The sequence below is a fragment of the Piliocolobus tephrosceles genome, chromosome 21 (genome assembly GCF_002776525.5).
Source record: "Piliocolobus tephrosceles isolate RC106 chromosome 21, ASM277652v3, whole genome shotgun sequence".
Classification (NCBI taxonomy): Eukaryota; Metazoa; Chordata; class Mammalia; order Primates; family Cercopithecidae; genus Piliocolobus; species Piliocolobus tephrosceles.
Window position 1 is genome coordinate 36125315 of NC_045454.1, and position 26775 is coordinate 36152089.

General features: G+C 52.1%; 1 protein-coding gene across 1 annotated transcript in view; it reads right to left on the reverse strand.

Moving 5' to 3' along the window:
* The window catches only part of MYO9B (myosin IXB), a 136434-nt gene that overhangs the window by 94085 nt on the left and 15574 nt on the right, over nt 1-26775 (reverse strand). Inside the window, 1 exon segment of the mRNA XM_023229693.1 lies at nt 16191-17088. Coding sequence (XP_023085461.1) covers nt 16191-17030 — 840 coding nt within the window. The 5' untranslated portion in view covers nt 17031-17088.

A 26775-nucleotide genomic window follows, 5' to 3' on the forward strand; every position in this document is an offset into this window, starting at 1 on the left:
ACTAGAGGCCAGGAGTTTAAGACCAGCCTGGTCAACATGGCAAAACCATGTCTCTACCAAAAAATACAAAAATCAGGTGGGCGTGATGGTGCATGCCTGTAGTCCCACCTATTCAGGAGGCTGAGGCAGGAGAATCACTTGAACCTGGAAGGTAGAAGTTGCAGTGAGCCTAGATTGCATCACTATACTCCAGCTTGGGTGACAGAGTGAGTGAGACTCTGTCTCAAAAACAACAACAACAACAACAACAACAAACAATAATAATAATAATAATAATAATAATAATTAACATAAATTCATTTAAAAAAATTTAAAGGCCGGGCACGGTGGCTCATGCCTGTAATCCCAGCACTTTGGGAGGCCGAGACAGGCGGATCACGAGGTCAGGAGATCCAGACCATCCTGGCTAACATGGTGAAACCCCGTCTCTACTAAAAAATACAAAAAACTAGCCGGGCGAGGTGGCGGGCGCCTGTAGTCCCAGCTACTCAGGAGGCTGAGGCAGGAGAATGGCGTAAGCCCGGGAGGCGGAGCTTGCAGGTGAGCTGAGATCCGGCCACTGCACTCCAGCCTAGGTGACAGAGCAAGACTCCGTCTCAAAAAAAAAAAAAAAAAAAAATTAAAAATATAGAGATGGGCTCTCGCTATGTTGTCATGCTGGTCTTGAACTCCCAGACTCAAGCAATCCTCCTGCCTCAGCCTGCCAAAGTGCTGGGATTACAGGCGTGAGCCACGGCGCCCAGCCTCCATCCAGGTGATGGTTTCTGAATTACCACTGCTCCCTGCAGATTCTGTCCACAGCGCCAGACCAGATTTTCAAAAACATTCTCTAAAGGCCTCTAAACTTAAGCAGGTCTCTCTGCCTCAGCACTACTGACATTTGCGCTGGGTCATTCTTTAAAGAGGGGGCCGTCCTGTGCGCTGTGGGGCATTTAGCAGCATCTTGGCCTCTACCCACCAGAAGCCAGTAGCATCTCTCCCTCGCCAGCTATAAGCAAAAATGTCTCCAGGAGTTGCCAAATATCACCTGATGGCAGAATCAGCCCTGGGCGAGAACCTCAGTTCACATACCTCACATACCCGCTAACTATAATCCCGTATGTCTTTTCTTGTCTTTTCTTTTTTTTTTTTTTTGAGGCAGAGTCTCGCTCTGTCACCCAGGCTGGAGTGCAGTGGCGCAATCTTGGCTCACTGCAACTTCCGACTCTCGGGTTCAAGCCATTCTCCTGCCTCAGCTTCCTCAGTAGCTGGAATTACGCTAATTTTTGTATTTTTAGTAGAGACGGGGTTTCACCATGTTGGCCGGGCTGGTCTCGAACTCCTGACCTCAAATGATCAGCCTGCCTCGGCCTCTAAAAGTGCTGGGATTACAGGCGTGAGCCACCGCACCGGGCCGAGAATACTGTAATGACACTGACAAAGGCACAGGTGGCCGTAATTCACTCTTCCTTAAAGAAGTGATGATACCATCTGGGATTTACAGAGAACCCCCTCTAGGGAAGGTGTTGGGTGCTGGTGTTTGATCACAGCTAAGTCATCCCTTTCTCTCCTTTACCCAGGAGGAACCACGTGTCGGGGTCACAGGGCCAGTCAGCAGCTGAGCAGAAGATGCCAAGCAGCCTCTGGGCACTTTCGGGAATGGGGGTCTCGAGGGGGCTGGTTTTAGGAGCTGGTTCTGGCTTGCTGTGGCCAAGTCACACAGAAGGAAACTGTAGGTGGCAACTGCACTGTGACATTGGGGACTGAGCTGCCCAGGGCAGGGCCTGCAGAAATCGGATCTATCCCGGATAATCACTAGGAAACAAATCAGCGGCCAGGCCCTGTGGCTGATTGATGCCTGCCCACACTCCCGCCCCAAACATTGAGGCACACATCGCAGAAAGACAGATGGGTCCCCTGTCTCCATAACCCCGGAACAGTAAAACCCCCAGAACATTCAGGGAAGGCGGGGCTGCGGCAGGGGTGCCCCAGACCTCACGCTTCAGCTTTTAATCAACTTTCTCCAAATTCCAAGGAGACCTTTTTATGGCGCTTAAAATATACCCCGTAATTTTACTCTTCTCTTAGATGCAGCATTCCCCAAAATATAACTTCCCCTTTTGTCTAAAATAGCCTTAGATCATTCTAAACATCAGGGCTGTGCTGTTTTATGTGGCAGGGCACAGAAAGGAGGCCAAGGGAGTACCTGGGGATTTGGGGGTGGGGGTGGGGTGCCCCTTCTGCCTGGGGGTCAATGCAGCCTCCACCCTCCCTGGTGGTGCCATGGGCCTCAGCACTCAGCTGTAGGGCACCCCCACCCTCTCCATACCCACCAAAGACACCTTTGGCTCTGATGTGCCCCACTTTTCAGCTTGGAGAGGCCTCTCTGAGGTCTGTAGTCCTCCCTCCATTCCCTCTTTCCCACCCAGGCTGGCCCCCACAGCTCCCGCTGCTCTCTGTGCTCTGTGGGGGGAACACCCAGGCCTGTTGGTTTGTCTCCAGAGCTGAGGAAAAGGCACCGGAGCGGGGAATGCTGCCGGGTCACAATGACCACTGCCTTGTTCCTGGCCACCCGACTCCGGTTTGCCTGTCCTTGTGCCGTAATTCACTCTCCCTTAAAGAGGTGGCCCTCTGGCTTAATTATCTCCCAACTGCAAGCTCCAGTACACCCTCTGGTTCCTAATCATACTTCTGACACCCAAGATACCAGCTTCCTCCTGGGGTGTTTGTGGCCTTGGGCATGTACCTCTGGTCAGGCCGTGTCAACTACAGTGAGGAAGGGGGCTGGTGTGAGAGACCAGGAGGATGACAGGGTCCTGCTCGGTGACTCTGGGCCCATGGGTTCCATGATCCTCTTCCCACTGTGTCCCTGACAGGTTGTGCACCCTGCAGGCAGGATGCATGCGATCTCAGAGCCCAGGAGGCAGCCGGAAACCCTCCGAGAGATGGGGCCTGCTGGTGTTCAGCCTGTGAGGGGGTTCAAGGCAAGGAGGGAACCCTGCACAGCTCCTGTCAGCCTCAGCCAGGTCCCAAATGCATGGGCTGTACAATCACTCCCAGCTGCCTGTGACTGTGCAGAGAGACGGAGTGAGGTAGCTCTGCCGAACCCTGTAGGACATCTCTATCTGTGTCCTCCTTTCCTGACTCCCCAAATTGCTTTATGACTCTGTGTGGGGAAGTGGACGTTTATGAATACGTATGTATGTCTATGGCACAGATACAAATGCAGAGATTCCAGTTGGTGATCTGGGCTGTCTGGATCTAGGACGGGAAGCTGGTTTCATTACATTTGGGAAGGGGGAGCTAAGCAGAAGATAAGAAGACACCTGGGGGCCGGGTGCAGTGGCTCACACCTGTAATCCCAGCACTTTGTAGGGGCTGAGGTGGGTGGATCACTTGAGGTCAGGAGTTTGGGACCAGCCAGGCCAACACGGTGAAACTCTGTCTCTACTGAAAATACAAAAATTAGCAAGGCATGGTAGTGGGCTCCTGTAATACCAACTACTCAGGAGGCTGAAGCAGAATTGCTTGAACCCGGGAGGCGGAGGTTGCAGTGAGCCCAGATTACACCATTGAACTCCAGCCTGGGCAACCAAGTAAGACTCCATCTCAAAAAAAAAAAAAAAAGACATCTGTGAAATGTTCACCTTTATGGGGTTCTGGAACATTCTACAAAGTGGTGGATGTACTAGGGGTGGACCATGGAGAAAAAATTCATATAAAGGGCCAGGTAGTAAATATTTTCAGCTTTGTGGGCCATGCAGTGTCTCGGGTGCAATTACTCGGCTCTGCACTCATGGTGCCAAAGATGCCAGGGATGATATGTAAATGCATGGGCGTGGTTATGCACCAGTAAAACTTTATTTGTAGAGACAGGCACTGGCAGATTTAACTCATGGGCTGTAGTTTGCCAACCCCTGGTAGATACCAAAAGAAATGAAACCTTGATGGCATGGTGGCACGTGGCTGTAGTCCCAGCTAATTGGGAGGCCGAGGCAGGAGGCTCACTTGAGCCTAGGAGGTTGAGGCTGCAGTGAACTATGATTGCACCACTGCACCTCAGTTTGGGTGACAGGGCCAGACCCTGTCCCTAAAAAAAATTTTTTTTAAGTTAAAAAAGATGAAAAGACACTAAAAAGACTAAGTGTCATATTACCGGAAAAACAAACAAACAAACAAAAAGCGGAAAAGCCGCTGGGGGAACAAAGAGCGATAATGAAACGTGTCATGGTTCTGCCAAAGTGGGGAATCTCTGGCCGCTGATCCTGTTTCCCGGCAGTGGTTCTTGACTTGTTTCCTGCTGGGTAGATGCTTAAAGGAGGGAGACCTGAGCCACAGCCAGCACCTGGCACAGGTTTCAAGAAGTCACCCCAGTAGGACAGGGAGGACCACAGAATCCAGGGTGCACAAACCAGCACTCGCCTGGATCAGAAAACTGGCAAACCTCTTTGATTACATTCCTTTGCAAAAAACCCCAGCAAGGGCATGTCACTTCTCAGTGCAGGCCGAGTCCTAAAATCAGGGACTGCGGTTTTTGGCATGGGAGCAAGTCTTAAAAACAACATTGTAAGACGTGACTCAGTCCACCTGGAAGAGCAAGCTCTTGGAAAGCCAGATCCTCACACACCTAGGGCCACTTCATCATTGGTGTCACGAGGACATGCCTGACCGTGGGTGGGCAGTGACTGGCTCTGGGTGGGCAAGGGGTGAGAGACGAGGAGGCACACTTAGTCACCTCCCCCCAGGGATGAGGGAGAACACCAGACTGAAACTGCTTCCCGCCACCCCCAACAACCACTCCACAATGGTGCCGAATATGGTCGGGTTGATGTGTAACTCCAATGGCACGATGTTACTAAGAAAAAAAGAATCTAAAAATATTTAGGCAGAGAACATCTGTTACAATGAAATCTATCTTGTCATCCAGTTGACCTAAAACAGCAGTTCTCAACTGGGGTAGTTCTGCTCCTCAGGGAACACCTGTCAACATCTGGAGACATTTCTGATTGTTGGGACTAGGGGTGGGAGTGCTATGGGCATCTAGTGGGCAAGGACCAGGATGCTGCTCAGTCCGCCACAATGCACAGGACGGCCTGGCCATAACAGAATGATCCAGCCCACATATCAACAGGGAACTTGGGTTGGACCAGGAAGTCTGGCCTCTGTCCCCGAGGGTTTCTGACTGTGAGGTCTGAAACTGACCCCATATGATGGCTTATTCCGCTTTCTTGTCGCCTGTGGGGTTTGCCCTGCCCCATCTCCTGCCTGCCCTGCATTCGGACCCCAGCTCCTATTTCCTCCTCTGGGCTGCTCTGCAGACCCAGGGCCTCCCCAAAACTGCCTCCCTTCACCTTTGTGCAAACATCCCGGGGAGGCTACACAGGAGAGGCAGCCAGAGACTGATTCTATCCTTGCTTCCTGTGGTGCCCGGGGTGCCCACCTCATCCCCCTCAGGGACCTTCGGTAGCTCGTGGTCAGGGCCACGTTGTACCTCCTCCTTCTGTTCTTGTACCACCCTGTCTCCCACACATGCCTGCCTGTGTGGATGGGTGACCCGGATGTTTGCATGGATAACCATTCCGCTGCTAAGCCTTTTGGATGGCCTGGGCTAGCCTGAGTCTTGACCGCTGGTGGGGCGAGGGTGGGGACTCCTGAGATCCCTAATTCTGCCTCCTCTTTCCCCACCACAGCAGTGCGCCCACCCGAGAGGAGGACGGGCACCCAGTGACCCTGGCCCTGCTCCCCCAACCCGGCCCTGGACACAGTGACCTTCCAATCTCCCTTTGAAGTGCACACGGTTGCTGACCCGGACCCTCCTGAGCCCAAGCTCCCTGCCCACCCTGCTGCCCACTGATGCTCCCACCTTCCTTCTCCCTCAGCCCAGAGAAGTAACAAGTGGTCTCAGGGACCCTCAGCCTCAAATACCTCTGCATTCACGTAACACAGACACAACCCGAGCCACTGGGGGCTCCTGGACCCTTCGACGGACAGACGGGCGCTGATTGCAGGTACTGCTCTTCCTCAAATAAACGCTGGCTTCCCTTTGCTGCTCGTGACATGGGTGACTTCTGCCTTCTGAGGCCTTGGCCCCGTCCTGACCCTGAACCTCCTCCAGTCTGTGGCCCATGCCCTGAATCTCATCCTTGAAATGTCCCCCCATGAGGAGGGGAGCCACACGCCCCCTCTCAACACCTACTTCTGCCAAACTCATCTCCCCGCATGGCTAATAGCCAAAGGCTGGGTGAGTGCCTGGCTGGGAGGTGCCCCAGCTTGCTGTCTGCCCCCGACCCCTCTCTGACTGGGTCATGCAAAAGGATGGCCTCTGAGGCCTGATGAGCGCTGGGGCTGTGGGGTCTTTGTGTGGCTGGTGCACAGTTCTCCCTTGGATGCCCCATCAGCTGCTTGAACGAAGTGCTCCAAACCAAATTCACCAGGACTGGCCTCCAGGCGGTGCCCCTGCAGCCATCTCTGACACCCTCTCCTCCTCCCCTGGGACCTGTCTGTCCTCGGCTGTCAGCCTCAGATCTGGCACATCCCTGAGGCTGGGGTTGCTCCCAGGACTCCCTCTCTGTTGCACTCAGACAGCCACGTGCAAACGCTCCTGCCTGAGTCCAGGGTCCCTGCCAGCCAGCCCGTCCGCCATGCTCCCTGCAGCCAACCTCCCTCTGGCCACTGGCTTCTCAATGGGCTGGAAAGGACATGCAGATGGACGTCCCTGCTGTGCCTGGGCACACCTGCCCCCTTCTCGGTTCCTCCCACCCCTGCTCCTGGTCCCATCTGGTGTCCGTCAGTGGCTCCAGCCATCAGCACGCCCGGAGCAGCCTGCTGGACGGGACTGCTCTCCTCCTTCCCAGGGCTCATGACAGTCTCCAGGAGATCCTCTGTGTGAGTGACAATCCTCCCACTCCCCAACATTGTTCTTGTGGGGGGCACTGATGGGGGAGGTTGGCCTGGATGGGGCAGGGGTCCAGGAAAATCCCAACCACATACCAGCCATACAAAGGAATGAAATGCTGATACAACTGGTGGGCAGAGAAACAAACCATAGTCCATCATCCATCCAGGCCATGGAATATGATGCAGTCATGAAAAGGAAGGAAGCACTGATCCATGCTATGATGTGGATGAATCTCAAGAACATGATGCCAAGTGAGAGAAGCCAGATACAAAAGGCCACAGAGTGTGAGAGATTTCATTGATCTGAAATGTCCACAACAGGCAGATCCATAGAGATGGGAAGCAGATTAGTGGTTGCCAGGGCCTGGGAGAGGGAACTGGGGAGTGACTGCTGATGTGGATGGGGTCTCCTTTTGGGGGGATGGAAATATTCTGGAACTGGATAGAGGTGACGGTTGCATACCACTGCAAGTGTACTAAATGCCACTGAATTGCACACTTTTGCCTGAGGCCAGGAGTTCCAGACCAGCCTTGCTGACATAACAAAAGCCAGTCTTTACAAAAAAATAAAAAAAATTAGCCAGGTGTGGTGGCATGCACCTGTAGTCCCAGCTGCTTGAGAGGCTGAGGTGGGAGGATCACTTGAGGCCAGGAATTTGAGGCTGCAGATGTAATTTAATTTACAGGTTTATAAACTGCAGATATAATTTGTACATTTATAAAATGCAGATACAATTTAATCTATATATTTATAAACTACAGGTATAAATGTATCTATTTATAAATAGTAAATAGGTAAATTGTATCTTGATAAGCTCTTAAACAGAAACCTCAACTTCAGAGGCATGAGAGTTGGCATATGTCTGGTTCCAGAACTTTCTATTTCTGCCACCCTTGCTGAGTGGTTCGCGTACCTCAGTGTCCTCATGTCAGGTGGAAGGGGTCAGTCTGTCCACGTCAGGATGTGGCGAGGACGTATGAGATGGTCCCCCAACACTGGGTGGCAGCTGGCATCCAGCTGTGTCTCGCCTGACAGACTCAGGGGGAAAGGACGTGGCCCAGGCAGGTGTCCTTGAGGGTGGAGGTCGAGGTGGATAATGACACTGTGGTCTGGGTGACCTGCCCCAGTGCTGACTGTGGGTGAGGGAACAGAGCTAGTGGCCTGGCTGATGGCGGAGGGGCTGGGAAGTCGGGGGGAACATGAGACTGGGTTTGTGGGGCCCCTAAGGAGGAGCTCAGGACCTGGTCCAGGTGGATGCGAGTCCTAGGTTCCTTTGCCCCAAGACGGGGGTCTAGGGCAGTGGCTAGTTCAGGACCCTTCCTCAGTCCCTCACTGGAATGTCCTGGGATTGGCACGACTTCAGGTGAGCTCGGCTCCACCAGCTGGGGGCGTCCCTCTGTGCCCCGCAGTCCATCACGGTCACCGTGTCCCACTGTGGGCCAGGCCACAGGGGCTCCATGGAGTCTGGGGACCCTTGGGACAACAGCCTGACAAGCAAGGATTCTTATTTTATTTCTGCTTTCAGAATGAAAACCCCACGCACGCTGCCAGCTGCACTTGCTACAGTTCAGGACGGATGAAGGGAAGCCCAGCCTTTGGCCCCCTGGACTCAGCCTGCTCTCAGAAGGGCACCAAGGCGAGTGCCTGGTGGATCTGAGGCTGTGGGCAAAGGGAGAGGAGCGTGTTCTGGGTGTGCTTTGCGGCGAGCCCCCATGGCCGATGCCGTGGGCTGCTCTATCCACAGCCCCTGGGAGGCTAGAGGCCGCATGGAGGACAGGGAGACCCATGGCTTCTGCAGCCCCCAGACTTGGTGAAGGGTGATGGCAACAGTTAACTGCAGTGGCAGACAGATCAGCTGATTGGAACTGGCTTTCCACAGTGCTCCCTTCCTGTTTTTTGGTCAGCATTGCACAGCGAGGCTGCAACCCTCGCTGGGGGTGGGGGTGTGGGTGGGGGGGTGAGCCCAAACCTCAAAACAGCTCAACTTCTCCTTTCGGGGAGCTGAGAAAAAAATCCCCCATCGATACTGCGAGTTGTGCTGATCTCCGGCTTTCTGCAGCCTGGGCGAGAAAGGGGAGAGCAGAGAGGCAGCCTCAACGGGGGGCCGGGGCTCAGGCCAGGTTGAAACCCCGGGTTAGGCTGTGGCTGTCTGCAGTGTGGCCTGGGGAATCCACCTGTAGTGGGTTGTCTTGTGGCTTCCCAAAAAGACATGTCTAAGTCCTGACCCCTAGAACCTGTGACTGTGGCCTTATTTGGAAACAAGGTCTTTGCACACGTCATGAAGATAAGCGTTTTGAGATGAGGTGATCCCATGAGAGAAAGGCAAGGGAGATTGGACACATACAGGGGAGACGACCAGGTGACGATGGAGGGAGAGGTCAGAGCAAGGCGGCCACAAGCCCAGGAGCTCCAAGGATGACTGAAGCCACCAGAACCCAGGAGAGAGGCCTGGGACAGGTTCTCCCTCAGAGCCTCCAGAGGGACCCAGCCCTGCCCACACCTTGATTTCCGACTTCCGGCCTTCAGAACTGTGAGAGCATCAACCCCTGCTGTTTGAGGACTTCCAGCCCGTAAAATGTATAGACACCTCGGGAAACTCGCACATCCACGTGTCTCTCTGGGGCTCGGTTTCGTCATCTTCAAAATGGGCAGAGCTTCCGTGAGGGCTTAGAGATGATGGAGGAAAATCAAGAAGCATAAACCCTGATACCCAGTGGGCCTGAGGCATGATTTAGCTAATTATTCCTCTTATTAGAAAATGATTCTTGGGGCCAGGCATGGTGGCTGACGCCTGTAATCCTAGCACTTTGGGAGGCCGAGGTGGGCGGATTACTTGAGGTCAGGAGTTTGAGATCAGCCTTGGCCACCATGGTGAAACCCGTCTCTACTAAAAATGCAAAAATTAGCTGGGCATGGTGGTGGGCGCCTGTAGTCCCGGCTACTCGGGAGGCTGAGGCAGGAGAATCACTTAAACCCAGGAGGTGGAGGTTCCAGTGAGCTGAGATTGTGCCACTGCACTCCAGCCTGGGGAGACAGAGCAAGACTCTATCTCAAAAAAAGAAAAAAAGAAAAGGACTCTTAAGTTAGCACAGAACAGATGGAACTCATGGATAATTTCTAAAAGCTCAGTGGCTGCAATGAACAGTGATTGGGTCTGATGGGAAGAACTCAAAAGACAGCGGTTCTATTCCCAGGAGACATCAGCAGTGCCTGGAAGCTATTTTGTTAATACCTCTCTAATCAATGAAATGTCTGGGGACTTCTGGTTGTCACACCTGCGGGGTGGGGAGTGCTCCTGGCATCTGGTGGGTGGAGGCCAGGGATGCTGTTCAATGTCCTTCAATGCACAGGACTACTCCCTCCCCAGAGAACGATCCGGCCCTGAATGTCAACAGAGCCGAGGTTGAGAAATCCAGCTCTCCACGAAGACAATCATATCCCTTTGCAAACAGTCGCCCCAGGAAGCACGTTTATTGCCATGACGTGGATTTGGCTCAAGCCTGTTTTGGAAGCCAGCGTGGGCACCACCCTCAAGCAGCTTAGAACCGGTGGAGAAAACCGGCCTCGCCAGCCCCCACTGCTGAGGCCCCAAGCAGGACGTGACGGCCTGGCAGGACCAGGGGTCTGACTCACGGAGGGTGACTAATGGCTGTCGAAGGCATACTGGAGACAGTGCAGGCGTGGAGGCTGGAGGGAGCTTTGCTGGCATCCGCGGAGGAATTACTGGTACCCAAGACGATTGTGGATCTGGGGCAGACCTCGAGGACCCAGGCACAAGATGTCACCAAGTGGGACTTGCCAGGGGCCAGGTGGGACTTGAAGCTGGCCAGGTGGGACTCTAGGACTCTACGGGGGATGCTGCGGGCTGACTTGTGCTCCCTGTCCCCAAAATTATATCCACATCCTCACCCCCGGAAACTGTATGTGACCTAATTTGGAAATAGGGTCTTTGCAGATGCAATTAGGTAGGATGAGGTCATGCCGGAGTAGGATGGGCCCTACATCCCATGAGTGGTGTCCTTGTTGTAAGAAAGCCATGTGAAGACACGGACACACAGGAAGAACACCCCTGACGGCAGAGACTGACGTGATGTGGCCACGGGGCAGGGCACATCTGCAGCCACCAGAGAAGCTGGAAGAGGCCTGAAGCATGCTTCTCCAGAGCCGGGAGGGAGCGTGGCCCCGTGGACACCTTGATTTCAGACTCTTGGCCTCCAGGACCATGAGAGTCTTAATCCCTGTTGTTGGAGATTCCCCGGCCCCTAACACTTTGTTACCTAAGCAACAGGAAACTCATGCATGCCCTGGAGGGTCCTAGGGAGATGGAGCTGTGGAGGCAGTAACGTGGTGGGGAGGACATGGACCCTGAACTGAGACCTAGGTCGCAATCCTGCCTCCTGGCCATTCCACGTTGAAACCTTGGGGTTGGGTGTCATTTCTGCGGGACTCAGGTGTTCACCCACCTGCCTGGTCCCATTTGGCAAAATGTCTGACATGGTAAACATTGGATCTACCCTCTCGTTCATTCACCTACTAAATTTTTGTTGTTTATATTTTTGAGACAGGGTCTTGCTCTGTCACCCAGGCTGGAGTGCAGTGGTGTGATCATAGCTCACTGGTCTTGAACTCCCGGGCTCAAGCAATCCTCCCACTTCAACCTCCTGAGTAGCTAGGACCATAATTTTTTATTTTTATTTTTATTTTTGAGATGGAGTTTTGCTCTTGTTGCCCAGGCTGGAGTACAATGGTGCGATCTTGGCTCGCTGCAACCTCCGCCTCTCAAGTTCAAGCCATTTTCCTGCCTCAGCCTCCTGAGTAGCTGGGATTATAGGTGCCTGCCACCACACCCGGCTAATTTTTGTATTTTTAGTAGAGACGGAGTTTCACCATGTTCGCCAGGCTGATCTCGAACTCTTTACCTCAGGTGATCCACCTGCCTCGGCCTCCCAAAGTGCTGGGATTACAGGCATGAACCACTGCACCCAGCCTAGTTTTTAAAATTTTTGGTAGAGATGGGGTCTTGCAATGTTACCCAGGCTGGTCTGGAACTCCTAGGCTCACGCAATCCTCCTGACTCAGCCTCCTGACTCTGGGATTATAGGTGTGAGCCACACATGCTGAATTTTCAAGGTCACTGTTTTATCTCTGGTGTGGATGCCAGGCACTGATGTTTTGGCCTGGAGAGCCATTGAGGCCCCGGCCACCAGGTAGGAGGACACTGGGGCCACTGGCAGTTTCACTGTGGCTGAGTCTCAGAGCTGGGATGACGCCAGGGTGGCCTCGGGACCCCAGAGCTGGGTTGCATCCACGTCTGCGGAGAACCTCTACAGTTCCTGCGTCACCCAGAGTCCTCTCTGAGTTCTTCTACCTGGGGAGAATTTTGTGTTGACTTTGGCCACCACATAGCCCAGTGTCTGTATCACAGTCTGCCACACAGCAAATGCTCACACAGCGATGAATGGGTGGTCTGGGTTTATAATGTAATGCATACAAGACAAACCATATTAAAAATCGCTGAGGTGGGAGGATCACTGGAAGCCAGGAGTTCGAGACCAGCCTGGGCAATGTAGTAAGACTCTGTCTCTACAAAAAATTTAAAAATTATCCAGGCCATGGTGGTGCACACCCGTAATCCCAGGTACTTGGGTGGCTCGGGTGGGAGGATCGCTGGAGCCCAGAAGTTCCAGGCTGTGGTGAGTGACGATTGTGCCACTGTACTCCAGCCTAGGTAATGGAGAGAGACGGAAAGGAAAGGAAAGGAAAAAGGAAAGGAAAGGAATGAAAAGGAAAGGAAAGGAAAAAGGAAAGGAAAGGAAAGGGAAAAGGAAAGGATAAGAAAAGAACAGAAAGAACAGAAAGAAAAGGGACATTCTATGGTGAAATTGCTCAGTGGTTTTACTGAAAGCTGATGTAAACAATGACAATGAATCTCTGTGTTACTTGTACAGGAGAAAACAGAAATAGGCTACATATGTCGGACCAGGGCTAAGTTGTATGACCCCAATTAATGTCTTGCTGATGACCTCAGGGAGGAAGAGGAACTGAAATGTATTCCGTAGGCACTGCTTAGATGTGATTTCAGTAAAATCTGCATGGCAGCCCTCAGCTTGTGGGGACTAACAAGAGGCCAGAGGTCAAGGCTCCAGGGAGGGTAGGGTCTGACCCTGCCCCCAACTCCCTCTCTCCACTGAAGGGGCTCTCAGGATCCTATGTGTGAAGAAACTGACATATTCATATAATGGGCTACAATTCAGCAAAAGAAATGAGCTCTCAAGCCACAAAAAGACATGGAGGAATCTCCCCTCCCCCTTTTTTGGAGGGGGACAGGGTCTCACTCTGCCACTTAGGCTGGAGTGTAGTGGCTGGACGTTGGCTCACTGCAGCCTCAACCTTCCGGGCTCAGGTGATTCTCCTGCCTCAGACTCCCAAGTAGGTGGGACCACAGGCACACAGCACCATAGCTGGCTAATTTTTGTATATATATACATGTCTTTTTTTTTTTTTTTTTTTGTAGAGACGGGGTCTTGTTATTTGCCTAGGCTGATCTGGAACTCCTGGGCTCAAATGATCCTCCTGCCTCGGCCTCCCAATGCACTGGGATTACGTAAGCCACTGCGCCGGACCAACATGGAGGAATCTTAAATGCACATTGTGAAGTGGAAGAAGCCAGTCTGAAAAGCCTGTACACTGGGACTCCAACTACAGACAGCCAGGAAAAAACAGAACTATGGAGGCAGTCAGAAGAGCCATGGCTGCCAAAGATTACGGAGGGATGAACAGGGGGAGCATGGAGGAATTTTAGGGCAGTGACACTACTCAGTGACACTCCAACAGCCGATACATTCATTATACTTTTGTCCAAACTCAAAGAACTTGCAACACCAACAACCCTAATGGAAACTATAGCCGTTAGTCAAAACAGTATCAATGTGGATTTGAATCAGTTGCAACCGACACATCATGCTAATGCAAAATATAAATAACGCGAGAACCTGGGGGTGGGAGGGGTACATGGGAACTCTCTGCACTATCTGCTCAGTATTTCTATAAACCTAAAACTGTTGTAGAACAACTAAAGTCTGTTTTTTTGTTTTTTTTTTTTAAGAAAGCGGGGCTGGGTGCGGTGGCTCACGCCTATAATCCCAGCATGTTGGGAGGCCAAGGTGGGAGGATCATTGGCATCCAGGAGTTCTAGACCAGCCTGGGCAAAACAGTGAGACCCCCCCCCCCCATCTCCACAAAAAATAAAAAATAAAAATGAAAAAAAGGCAGACCCCACACCCAGAGGTGCAGACCCCTGAGGCCACACGCTGCCCCCGGCCCTCACCAGGTGACGATGGTTGTGTTGTTCTGAGACATGCGGATGCACCTCGTCCTAAAACCCTTGGAATGATGGGTGCTGTGTGGTCACTTCTGCAGCCCTGTGGCCACAAGACTCACCCACAGCGGCACACAGAGGGCTCCTGTGGGGTTTGGCTGATCAGGGCACTGAACAGCGGGCAGAGGGCATGAGGCATGAGAACCTGGGTTGGTCCCTTCTCTGCTGCCTCTACAGCAAAACCAGGTGGCCCCCTCCCCTTGTCCACTCTGTGACAATGCCTCGCCATCCCCTTAACCCCCAGGCCTGCCGTACGCCTTGCTGGCTTCCTTCCACCCTGCCGGTGCCCCTAGAAATGCCCCATTATGAAGCACTCCTCAAATTGGTTTGCATGCGCCAGCCTTTTCTTTCAGGCACCTTGAGAAGGAATGGCCATGATCTGGAAGCCAAATGTGTATTAACTGTGACCTTTTTTTGTTTTTTTTTTTTTTGAGACAGAGTTTCACTCTGTCACCCAGGCTGGAGTGCAGTGAAGCAATCTTGGCTAACTGCAACCTCCACCTACCGGGTTCAAGTGATTCTCCTGCCTCAGCCTCCCGAGTAGCTGGGATTACAGGCACGCACCACCACGCCCGGCTAATTTTTATATTTTTAGTAGAAACAAGGTTTCATCATGTTGGCCAGGCTGGTCTCAAAGTCCTGACCTCAGGTGATCCACCTGCCTCGGCCTCCCAAAGTGCTGGGATTACAGGCATGAGCCACCACACTCAGTGACTTTTTATTTTCTGTATTTTTGATGCTCTGACATCTGGGGCCTGGCTGACCCCAGAGAGACGGCCCTTCCCAGTTCCTAGACTGGTTCTAGCCAATTCCTAGAGATGGTTCGGGACTTGCCTTCCATATGCAAACCAACTAGTCCAGAGCCTACACCCCAGCCACCTCCTCTGTGGGGCTCTCACACTCCAGCCCACTATCCCCCGCTCTCATCACCCCAGGCCCTGGCACCTGACAACAAGGGGCAGCCCCTATGCCCCAGAGCCCATTGAAATAATTCAAACAAGCCAATCCTAAGCCAGCTTACTCTGCCTAGCACATTCCAAGGCATGAAAATCACAATAAAGTTTCCTGCCTCTCTCCGCACCCTTTTTCCCTCTCTCCCTCAGTCTCCTGATGCATCCCAGTGCTTCCCCCTGTGGCCTTCCATGGCATTGCACCCTCTTCTTTAGAGAACTGTGAGTAACAAACTCTCTTTCCAAAGGCAGTTGCATCCTGACCAGTTGGACTCACAGTACCTGAATAACAACAACAATCAGAAAACCTCCACTTTTTTTCTCTTTAGAGGCAGGGTCTCTTTCTGTTGCCCAGGCTGGAGTGCAGTGGTGCGATCACAGCTCCAACTCGTGGGCTCAATTGATCCTCCCGCCTTAGCCTCTCTAATAGCTGGGACAATAAATGTGTGCCACTGCACTTGGCTTTGCTTTGTTTTGTTTTGTTTTTGTAGAGAGGTGGCCTTGCTATGTTGCCCAGGCTGATGCTGAACTCCTGGGCTCAAGCAATCCTCTTGCCTTAGGCTCCCAAAAACCACTGGGATTATAGACATGAGCCACCACACCTGGCCTGAAATTTCTTTCTTTCTTTTCTTTTCTTTTTTGAGACGGAGTCTCTCTCTGCCATCCAGGCTGGAATGCAGTGGCATGATCATAGCTCACTGCAGCCTCAAACTCCTGGGCTCAAGTGATCCTCCTGCCTCAGCCTCCTGAGCAGTTGGGACTACAGGTGAGCACTACTATGCCTGCTTGGCTAATCATTTTTTTTGTAGAGAGAAGGTCTTGCTATGTTGCCCAGGCTGATCTTGAACTCCTGGGCTCAAGCGATCCTCCCACCGCAGCCTCCCAAAGTATTGGGATTACAGACATGAGCCACCATGCTTGGCTCAAAACCCCCATTTTCCAAACAAAGGCCCCCTCCCACAGACCAACCAGCTTCCCCACTCACCTCCAGCACAGGGCCAGCACCCAGGATGGTCCTCTCGACGCCGCTGGCATAGCCCTTCTGGCTGAGGGCGGTGAGGCAGTGGATGAGGAAGTTGGTGCTCTGGGTCTTGCCAGAGCCGCTCTCGCCCGAGATCACGATGCACTGGTTCACGCGCTTCCTGAGCATGGTGTAATAGGCCACGTCGGCCAGCGCGAAGACGTGCGGCTCCAGCTTGCCCAGCTGCTGGTTCTCATACATCTTCACGTACTTGGGGTTGTAGATGGGCAGGAACTTAAAGGGGTTGATAGCCACCAGGATGCTCCCCGCATACGTGTAGATCTTTTGTTGCAGGAAGCGGTGCTTGAGGTTCTTCAGGAGGTTGCCCTCGGTCAGCTCGGGGAGGTTACACAGGTCATCAAAGTCCGCCTGCTGCCGTGGCAGGAGGCCACGCTCCACTAGGCGTCGGGTGGCCGTGGCCTGCGCCACCAGCTGCATGTGCACGTACTTGATGGTCCCATCCGCGTTGCGCTCCTGCAGCAGGAAGTAGTAGCCATCCTCCTGTGGGTGCTCGTCCTGCGCCCGCCGGGGCCACAGCAGCACCCGGTGCACAGGCGAGTCGTTGGCGTCCAGCACCCATTCCTCGCCGCCCGACTCTTTGACTTCCACCAGCACGTAGCATTTGGTGCCGTCCAGCCGCAAGCTGGCGATGGCGTCCTTGATGACATCCGAGGTGGTGCTGTCCTTGGTGGCGGTCACGCGGCACGAGGCCTGGCTCTCCGTGGTGGACAGCTGGGGGTAGATGTGCAGGTGGTAGGCCGCCTGGTCCCGGCGGCCCGAGCTGCCAGCCTCTTTCACACTCATCCTGCCGGCCGCCTGGCTTCAGCATGCCTCCCAGGCTCGGGGCGCGTGTGTCCTGGAGCTGGAAGGGAGGTCAGAGCCAGGCACGGTTAGACAGGTGGGAGGGGAAGTTTAAGGGGCATGTGGAGTCCCACTCCTGGGCAGATAGCACCTGACCCAATCCTGGAGTTCCCCACCCAACTAGGTTCACCCAAAAAGCCAGAGGCAACCAGTCATAGCATCCTGTGAGGGTCTGTCTCTCCTTCAACATGACCTTAGGCTCATGCAGTGGCTCATGCTTATAATCCCAAAACTTTGGGAGGCCAAGGTGGGAGGATTGCTTGAGGCCAGGAGTTTGAGACCAGCCTGGGCAACATAGCAAGACCCCATCTCTACAAAAAATAAAGACACGGTGGTGCTCAACTGTGGTCCCAGCTCCTCAGGAGGCTGAAGTAGGAGGATCACTTGAACCCAGGAGATCGAGGTTGCAGTGAGCTGTGATTATACCAGCCATGCTCCAGCCTGGGTGACAGAGAGAGACTCTGTCACTTAAGAAAATTTTGATAGTGGCTTTTACAAGTGACATCATCAGACAACCCCCAAGACCTGACCCTTCCCCCTGAGTTTGCTCCATCCCAGCCCCCATCCCACCCCATCCAGAGGCAGCCTTTCAACTCTGAAGCCCAACAGCCATGACCCTCTTTCTGCTATGCCCTTCCCAGACTACATCCTTCCTGACCTCATCTCTGAATAAACCTCCCCAGCAGCTCCCCAAGCAGATGAAGACTCGGCCCCACAAGCCTTGGCCACACACCGGTAACAGTGAGAGGCATGTGGGGATGAGCAAGACTGAACCAGTCCCGAAATTTGGGATTCCCAAAACTCCAGGGTCCTCGAAACCCAACCTAGGAAGACAAAGTCTGGGAGAGCCACAGAAAACGCACTCAGGCGAATGGCTTAGAGGGCGGTTGCTTCTGAAGCCACAACTCCAGTCTACTGGGGAGAAGAACATCAGGCAGGCCCAGGCAGGGGGCATCCTGCAGGAATATGGTCGGTGCTCCCAAGATTGCCAAGGTCACGGGCAACAAGGAAAGACTGAGGAGCTAGCTGTCCAAGACCACAGGAGACTCGCAATGCGATAGAACTCCCCGGAAGGGATCCTCCGCCAGAGAGAGGGCTTGAATGGAAGAGCTAGTGACACTAGAAGCACACCAGAAGGGTGGTAAGTAGCAGTCTGCCAATACCAATTTCTTTTCTTTTTCTTTTCTTGTTTTTGAGACAAGAGTCTCGCTCTATTGCCCAGGCTGGAGTGCAGTGGTGCGATCTCGGCTCACTGCAACCTCTGCTGCCTGGGTTCAAGCAATTCTCCTGCCTCAGCCTCCTGAGTAGCTGGGACTATAGGCATGTGCCACCACACTCGGCTACTTTTTTTATTTTTTAAGTACAGACGGGGTTTTGCTACGTTGACCAGGCTGGTCTCGAACTCCTGACCTCAGGTGATCTGCCCACCTCGACCTCCCAAAGTGCTGGGATTAGAGGGGTGAGCCACCACGCCCGGTCTGCAAGTGCAGGTTTCTTATATACATATATTGTGTAGTGATAAAGTCTGGGCTTTTCTTTTTTTTTCTGAGATGGAGTTTCGCTATTTGTTGCCCAGGCTCTAGTGCAGTGGCATGATGTCGGCTCACTGTAACCTCCGCCTCCCGGAATTCAAGTGATTCTCCTGTCTCAGCCTCCCAAGTAGCTGGGATTATAGGCACCCGCCACCAAGCCCAGCTAATTTTTTTTTGTATTTTTAGTAGAGACAGGGTTCCACCATGTTGGCCAGGCTGGTCTTGAACTCCTGACCTCAGGTGATCTGCCCTCCTCGGCCTCCCAAAGTGCTGAGATTACAGACGTGAGCCACCGTGCCCGATCTTTTTTTTTTTTTCCTTAATAGAGACAGCCTCATTATGTTGGCTAGGTGGCCTTGAACTCCTAAGCTCAAACGATTCTCCTGCCTTGGCCTCCCAAAGTGCTAGGGTTATAGGAGTGAGCCACTGCGCCAGGCCAATCTGGGCTTTTGGGATACGCATTGTCTGAATAGTGAACATCATACCCAATGGGAAATTTTTTCACCCTCACCCGCCTCCCCCCATCACCTTCTGCCATCCCCAATGTCTATTCCACTCTGTTATGTCCACATATATAGATTGTTTAGCTCCCCAAAATTCATCCTCTTCATTTTTTTTTTTGAGATGGAGTCTCACTCTGTCGCTATGCTGGAGTGCAGTGACACAATCTCAGCTCACTGCAACCTCCGTCTCCTGGGTTTAAGTGCTTCTCCTGCCTCAGCCTCCGAAGTAGCTGGGACTACAGGCGCCCACCACCACGCCCGGCTAATTTTTGTATTTTTAGTAGAGATGGGGTTTCACCATGTTGGCCAGTATGGTCTCAATCTCTTGACCTCGTGATCCATCCACCTCTGCCTCCCAAAGTGCTGGGATTACAGGTGTGAGCCACCGCACCTGGCCCCCCACCTTTTTTTTTTTTTTTTAAGAGACAGGGTCGCCCAGTTTATTCTTTTTTTTTTGGTCGGGGTCTTGCTCTACTGCCCAGGCTGGGGTGCACTGGCATGATCACGGTTCACTGCAGACTTAATCTCCCTGGGCTCATGTGATCCTCTCACCTCTGCCTCCTAAGTAGCTGGGACTATAGGTACATACCACCATGCATGCCTGGCTAATGTTTCTGTATTTTCTGTAGAGATGGGGGTCTTACTATGTTGCCTAGGTTGGCGTCAAACTGCTGGGCTCAAACGATCCACCTGCCTAGGCCCCCTAGAGTGCCGAGATTATAGGCATGAGTGACTGTGCGCAGCCAAGTTTATTCCTAAAAAATGCATTTGCTTCTGAAGGTTGCAAGAAAAAGAAATGCTGGTGCCAGCCCACCTGGGGGCTTGGAGCAAGAGCCATAAATGCGGCACGAGTCAACCAAGAATGGCTGAGGGTGTGAAGACGGGGCCCAAAGACAGGCAGGAGAGGCTGGTTTGCAAACAGACGGGAGTGCAGAGGTGAATCCAGCGCAATGGTTAAAAGACACACAGCAGGAGTGATTATCCTATAGAACAAGAGAAGACATTAGGGGAGTGGGAATATCTAAGAGGGGTTCTGAGGCCAGGCGCAGTCGCTCACACTTGTAATCCCAGCACTTTGGGCGGCCAAGGTGGGTGGATTGCTTGAAGTCAGGAGTTCAAGACCAGCCTGGCCAACATGGTGAAACCCTGTCTCTACTAAAAATACAAAAATTAGCCAGGCGCAGTGGCAGGCGCCTGTAATCCCAGCTACTTGGGAGGCTGAGGCAGGAGCATCGCTTGAACTCGGGAGGTTGCAACGAGCTGTAATCGTGACACTGCATTCTGGCCTGGGCGACAGAGTAAGACTCCATCTTGAAAAAAAAAAAAAAGAGGGGTTCTGAAGGATGAAGAGGAGTTCGTTCATGAGGTGAGTAAAAGAGTAAAGGATAGTATGATAGGCCCACCACCTGTTTTTATAAATAAAGTTTTATTGGAAGGCAGCCTTGCCCACTCATTTCCTTATTGTCTGTGGCTGCTTTTGCTACAAGAGCAGAATGAAATGGTTCAGGTACAGACTGTAATATTACAGCCTGGAAAGCCTAAAATATTTACTATCCAGCCCTTCAAAGCAAAGGTTTGCTGACCTCTGCCCTAAAGAGAAGCATGACTCAGCACTGTGTCTGAGTGGGGTCAGGGCCACCAGAGGCTCTGGGAATTCCTGCAGAAGTGTTAGAAGGGCTGAGGCTGAAAGAAACAATAACTTATGAGGCTGAGGCAACAGTTCACACAGGGATAGGGAGTGGCAATAGGGAAGAAGGCTGGGGGACATTTAACTCTTAAAACCTTTTCTTAAAACCTTCCCCCAAGTTAGTAAGTAACTGTTGTGTTCTCTTCCAGGGAAATAGATATACACTGTATATAGTTTAATGAAATTTGGATTGTCTTATCCATTCAGCTGTAAAACCTAATTCTTCCCTTGACATGTCAGTGCATTTGAATGTTCCTCCAGGTCATGAGATAAAGCTTTGAGAGGCAGGTTTGGTTTTTTTTTTTGTTTGTTTGCTTTTATTTTTATTTTATTTACTTAAGACAGGGCTTGAGCAACAGGGTGAGACGCTGGTTGTTGTTTTTTTTTAAATTTTTTTGAAATGGAGTCTCGCTTTATCACCCAGGCTGGAGCACAGTGGCGTGATCTTGGCTCACTGCAGAACCTCCGCCCATCGGGTTGAACCGACTCTCCTGCCTCAGCCTCCTGAGTAGCTGGGATTACAGGTGCCCACCACCATGCCTGGCTAATTTTTGTATTTTTAGTAGAGACGGTGTTTCACCATATTGGCCAGGCTGGTCTTGAACTCCTGACCTCAGGTGATCCACCCTCCTCGGCCTCCCAAAGTGCTGGGATTTACAAGCGTGAGCCACCATGAACGGCCGAGACTCTATGTCTTAAACAACAACAACAATCTGAACGAGGCGGCTCTTCCACTTTTTTATGTTTCGAGACAGGGCCTCACTCTGTCACTTAGACTGCAGTGCAGTGGCATGATCTCAGCTCACTGCAGCCTCGACCTCCCAGGCTCACTGGGCTCAAGTAATCCTCTGACCGCACCACCATGTCCAGCTAATTTTTGTATTTTTTTGCAGAGATGGGGTTTTGTCATGTTGCCCAGGCTGCTCTGGAACTCCACCTGCCTTGACCTCCCAAAAGTGCTGGGATTACAGGCATGCGCTACTGTGTCTGGCCCTCATCCACTTTAGAAAACACTTTAGCAGTTTCTTTCAATGTTAAAACATACCTAGCACGTGACCCAGCAATTCCCCTCTCCAGAGTTACTCAGGAGAAATGACGCAGATGTTGAGACATAGACATGTAACTTCTGAGAGCCCCAAACTGAGAACCCAAATGTCCACCAACTGAATGAACAAACTGACCACACCATGGAATATGGCTCAGCAATGAGAAGGAACCAAGTTCAGGATGGCTGGTTCCTGATGCTCACAATGATAGGAAAACAACTCAGAATTGTTGGGTTGAGTGAAAGGAGGCTGACAAGGCTGGGCGCGGTGGTTCACGCTTGTAATCCCAGCACTTTGGGAGGCCCAGGCAGGTGGATCACAAGGTCAGGAGATTGAGACCATCCTGGCTAACACGGTGAAACCCCGTCTCTACTAAAAATACAAAAACAAAAACAAAAACAAAAATTAGCCAGGCATGGTGGGGGGCGCCTGTAGTCCTAGCTACTCCGGAGGCTGAGGCGGGAGAATGGCGTGAATCTGGGAGGTGGAGCTTGCAGTGAGCCGAGATTTGCCAGTGCACTCCAGCCTGGGCGACAGAGTGAGACTCCATCTCAGAAAAAAAAAAAAAAAAGAGACTACATACAGACCTAGCAATTCTGCTCCCAGGTATAGACTCAAAAGAATGGAAAGCAGTGACTCAATTCCTTGTACACCAATGTCCACTGCATCTCTATTCACAACAGTCGAAAGGTGGAAACAACCCAGTGTCCGTCGGCAGATGAACGGATACACAAAACGTGGTCCATCCACACAACGGAATACGACTCAGCCATAAAAATGAATGAACCACTGCTCCATGCTACAACACGGATGAACCCCAAAAACATGAGGCTGAGAGAAGCCAGACACAAAAGGCCACAGCCAGACCAAAAGGCCACTGGGTGTATGATTCCACTGATATGAAATGTCCAGAACAGGCAAATCCATAGAGACAGGAAGCAGATTGGTGGTTGCCAGGGACTAGGGGAGGGGGAATAGGGAGGGATTGCTAATGGGGACCGGGTTTCCTTTTAAGGGGATGAAAATGTTCTGGAATCAGACAGAGCTGGTCGTTGCACAACACTGTGAATGCACTGACTAGCACACTTAATTTTTATTTTATTTTATTTTTGAGACAAAGTCTTGCATTCCATTGCAGTGCTGCAATCCTGGCTGACTGTAACCTCCATGTCCTGGGTTCAAGCGATTCTCCTGCCTCAGCCTCCCTTCCAACCTCAGGGGATTATTACAGGCACCCGCCACCATGCTCAGCTAATTTTTGTATTTTTAGTAGAGATAGGGTTTCGCCATGTTGGCCAGGCTGGTCTGGAACTCCTGACCTCAAGTGATCTGCCCGCCTCGGCCTCCAAAGTGCTGGAATTACAGGCATGAGCCACCATGCCTGGCCAAATTTTTATTTTTGAGACAGGATCTCATTCTGTTGCCCAGGCTGGAGTCCAGTGGTGCAACTGTGGCTCACTGCAGTCTCAACCTCCCCTGGCTGAAGCAATCCTCCCACCTCAGCCTCCCTAGCAGCTGGGACTACAGGCACATGCCACCACGCCTGGCTAATTTTTGTATTTTTAGTAGAGACTGGGTTTCACCATGTTGCCCAGGCTGGTCTCAAACTCCTGGGCTCAAGGAATCTGCCTGTATCAGCCTCCCAAAGTGCTAGGGTTACAGGTTTGAGCTACCACACCCAGCCAAATTGCACGTTTTAGATGGTGAATTTTACATTTTGTGACTTTTCCTTAATTAAGTTTTAAAAAAAGCCTATACTATCTGACTTTTCCTTAATTAAGTTTTAAAAAGAGCCTATACTGTCTGATTCCATGTATATAAAATTATAGAAAATGCAAACTGATCTATGAAGACAGAAAGCTGATTGGTGGCTGCTTGGGGATGTGGGGCGGGGAGGGATGACAAGAGGCCTGAGGACACTTTTCAGATGATGGATGTGTTTATGACGGTCATGGTGGTGGGCTCACAGCTGTTTGCACACTTAGTAAGTACAGCCTATTACGTAACAATTTTAGCGGGATAAAACTGCTTAAAAAGGCCAGGTGCTTGGCCGAGCGTGGTGATTCATACCTGTAATCCCAGTACTTTGAGAGGCCGAGGTGGGCGGATCACCTGAGATTGGGAGTTCGAGACCAACCTGACCAACATGGAGAAATCCTGTCTCTACTAAAAATACAAAATTAGCTGGGCATGGTGAGGCATGCCCTCCCAGCTACTCAGGAGGCTGAGGCAGCAGAATCGTTTGAACCCAAGAGGTGGAGATTGCAGTGAGGCGAGATTGCGTCATTACACTGTAGCCTGGGGAAGAGAGTGAAACTCCGTCTTAACAATAACAACAACAACAACAACAACAACAACAAAGCCAGGTGCTGTGGCTCATGCCTATAATCCCAGCACTTTGGGAGGCTGAAGAGGGCGGATTGCTTGAGCTGAGGAATTCTAAACCAGCCTGGGCCACACAATGAGGTACCTCTACAAAAAAAAAAAAAAAAAAAAAAAAAAAAATTGGCACACACTTGTAGTCCCAGTTTCTTGGCAGGCTGAGGTGGGAGGACTACTTGAGCCCAGGGGGTGGAGGCTGCAGTGAGCAGTGATTGTACCACTGCACCACAGCCTGGGCCACAGGGCAGAACCTGTCTCAAACCACCCCCCCAAAAAAACTGCTTTAAAAATTACATGGATTTAAAAGATCCCATTTCCCCAGGAGTTTATCTTTTTAAAACTTTTTGCTCTGTATTCAAAAGCTCAACCCTTGAGCCTAGGCACAGTTCCTCAGACACCATGGCTGGGAGATGGCTGGAAATCTAAAGGTACGTCAGGTTCCCAGCTGCCACATGGTATCACTCACCTGGTCACCCCAGGACGCCATGAGAGTTAATCATGGAATGTTCTCAGGCAGCTCCATAGGGCCAAGGAAGATGGACAGGGGTTTACGCACTTCCAAGCCAGGTGAGGAATACAGGAGCCCAAATTAAAGATACATGTCTTTTTCTTTTTTTTTGAAAAGGGAGTTTCACTCTTGTTGCCCAGGCTGGAGCGCAGTGGCACGATCTTGGCTCACTGCAACCTCTGCCTCTGGGTTCAAGCCATTCTCCTGCCTCAGCCTCCCAAGTAACTGGGATTACAGGTGCGCACCACCACACCCAGCTAATTTTTTATTTTGGATTTGGATGGGGTTTCACCATGTTGGCCAGGCTGGTCTCCACCTCCTGCTGACCTCAGGTGATCCTCCTACCTCGGTCTCCCAAAATGCCAGGATTACAGGTGTGAGCCACCGTGCCTGACCAAGATACATGTCTTAATCACACCTGCATGGATGTGTGTGTGCGCTGGCATATGTACTTCCACGTGCTTGCATGTACACAGAGGACACACATGTGAATACACACGCTTTTGTGCACACAGTACACAAACATGAACACACCTGTGTGTACACAACATAGGACACATCCATGCTCATATAAACACAGCACACACGGACACACTATGCACACATGCTTGTACACATATTCACATGCTTGTATACACACTCACATGCATGCACATACATACAAGGACACAGGTATGAAGGAACATATGTGCAAGCGCTTTTTTTTTTTTTTGACGGAGTCTTGCTCTGTCGCCCAGGCTGGAATGCAGCAGCGCGATCTCAGCTCACTGCAACCTCTGCCTTCAGGGTTCAAGAGATTCTCGAGCTTCAGCCACCCAAGTAGCTGGGATATAGGCATGCATCACCACGTCTGGCGAATTTTAGTATTTTTAGCAGAGACAGGGCTTTGCCATGTTGGCCAGGCTGGTCTCCAACTTCTAGCCTCAAGTGATCTAGCCGCCTCGCCCAGCATATAAATCCATATGAACGCTCATGCACACACACGTGCACAGCCACACGTACATGCTTGTACACAAAACATTTGCATGCACACGCCTACTCACATGCTCATGCCTACACACATGTGTGCACCTGTGTATGTGCACAGAGCGAGGCCCAGGCAGAGTTGGCCTGTCCTGTGATGTTCACTTTTGTGACCAGGGGCTAAGTGCGGCTCCCAGCTACCGGGCTTTGGGCTAACTTACGGCTGAGCTGCCTGGATATAGGCGGTGCAAAGCTCACTGGGATATGCCTACTTCCTCCTTCATAGCAGAGAGCAGCTCTGAGCAAGAAGCCAGGAGAACCCAAGGACGGGCTCTTTCTCCTGCTTCCTGCAGCCTCTGCCACCCCCCGAAGGGGAGGGCTGATGCTAGCTCACGGAATCACAAGGGCTGAAGGCCACACGGATGGCTGCACTTGAGACTGCTCCACGTCCTCCAGGGACTGCTGACGGAGCACCAGGAGCCCTCTGAGCCCTGCTGGGAACACAGCCTGTAGGGGCTTCTGCAGCTCTGGGCCCCTGATGTGCGAGGCAGAAGGACAGACACTCAGGAAACCCCACTCTCAGAGATGGGGCTGAAGAGGATGGTCACAGGACTGGCAGATGTGTGCCCTTCCCCCAGGCCAGGAGGAAGTGGACAGGGCTTGCTCAAGGTGGCTGCTGAGCAGCCAGGGCTGTGGGGAAGGGGGTTGCCAGAGAAGGGACGTCCCTCCCTGGCAGTGGGATGGGGGTGGTGGGAGCAGAAACAAGCTGGGACCACAAGCTGGAGTGCCCCCTGCAAGGCTCATCGGCCTGGTCCTCTCCTGCTCCCACAGGTGGGAGCAGCCCATGGGCCTGTCCTTTCACCCACAGCTCCGGGCTGACCCCCTCTACCTGGGCCCGAACACTACCATACCCAGCTAATTTATGTATTTTTAGTAGAGATGGGGTTTCACCATGTTGGCCAGGCTGGTCTCAAACTCCTGACCTCAAGTGATCCGCCTGCCTTGGCCTCCCAAAGTGCTGGGATTACAGGTGTAAGCCACTGTGCCTGGCCACAAGACCCCATCTC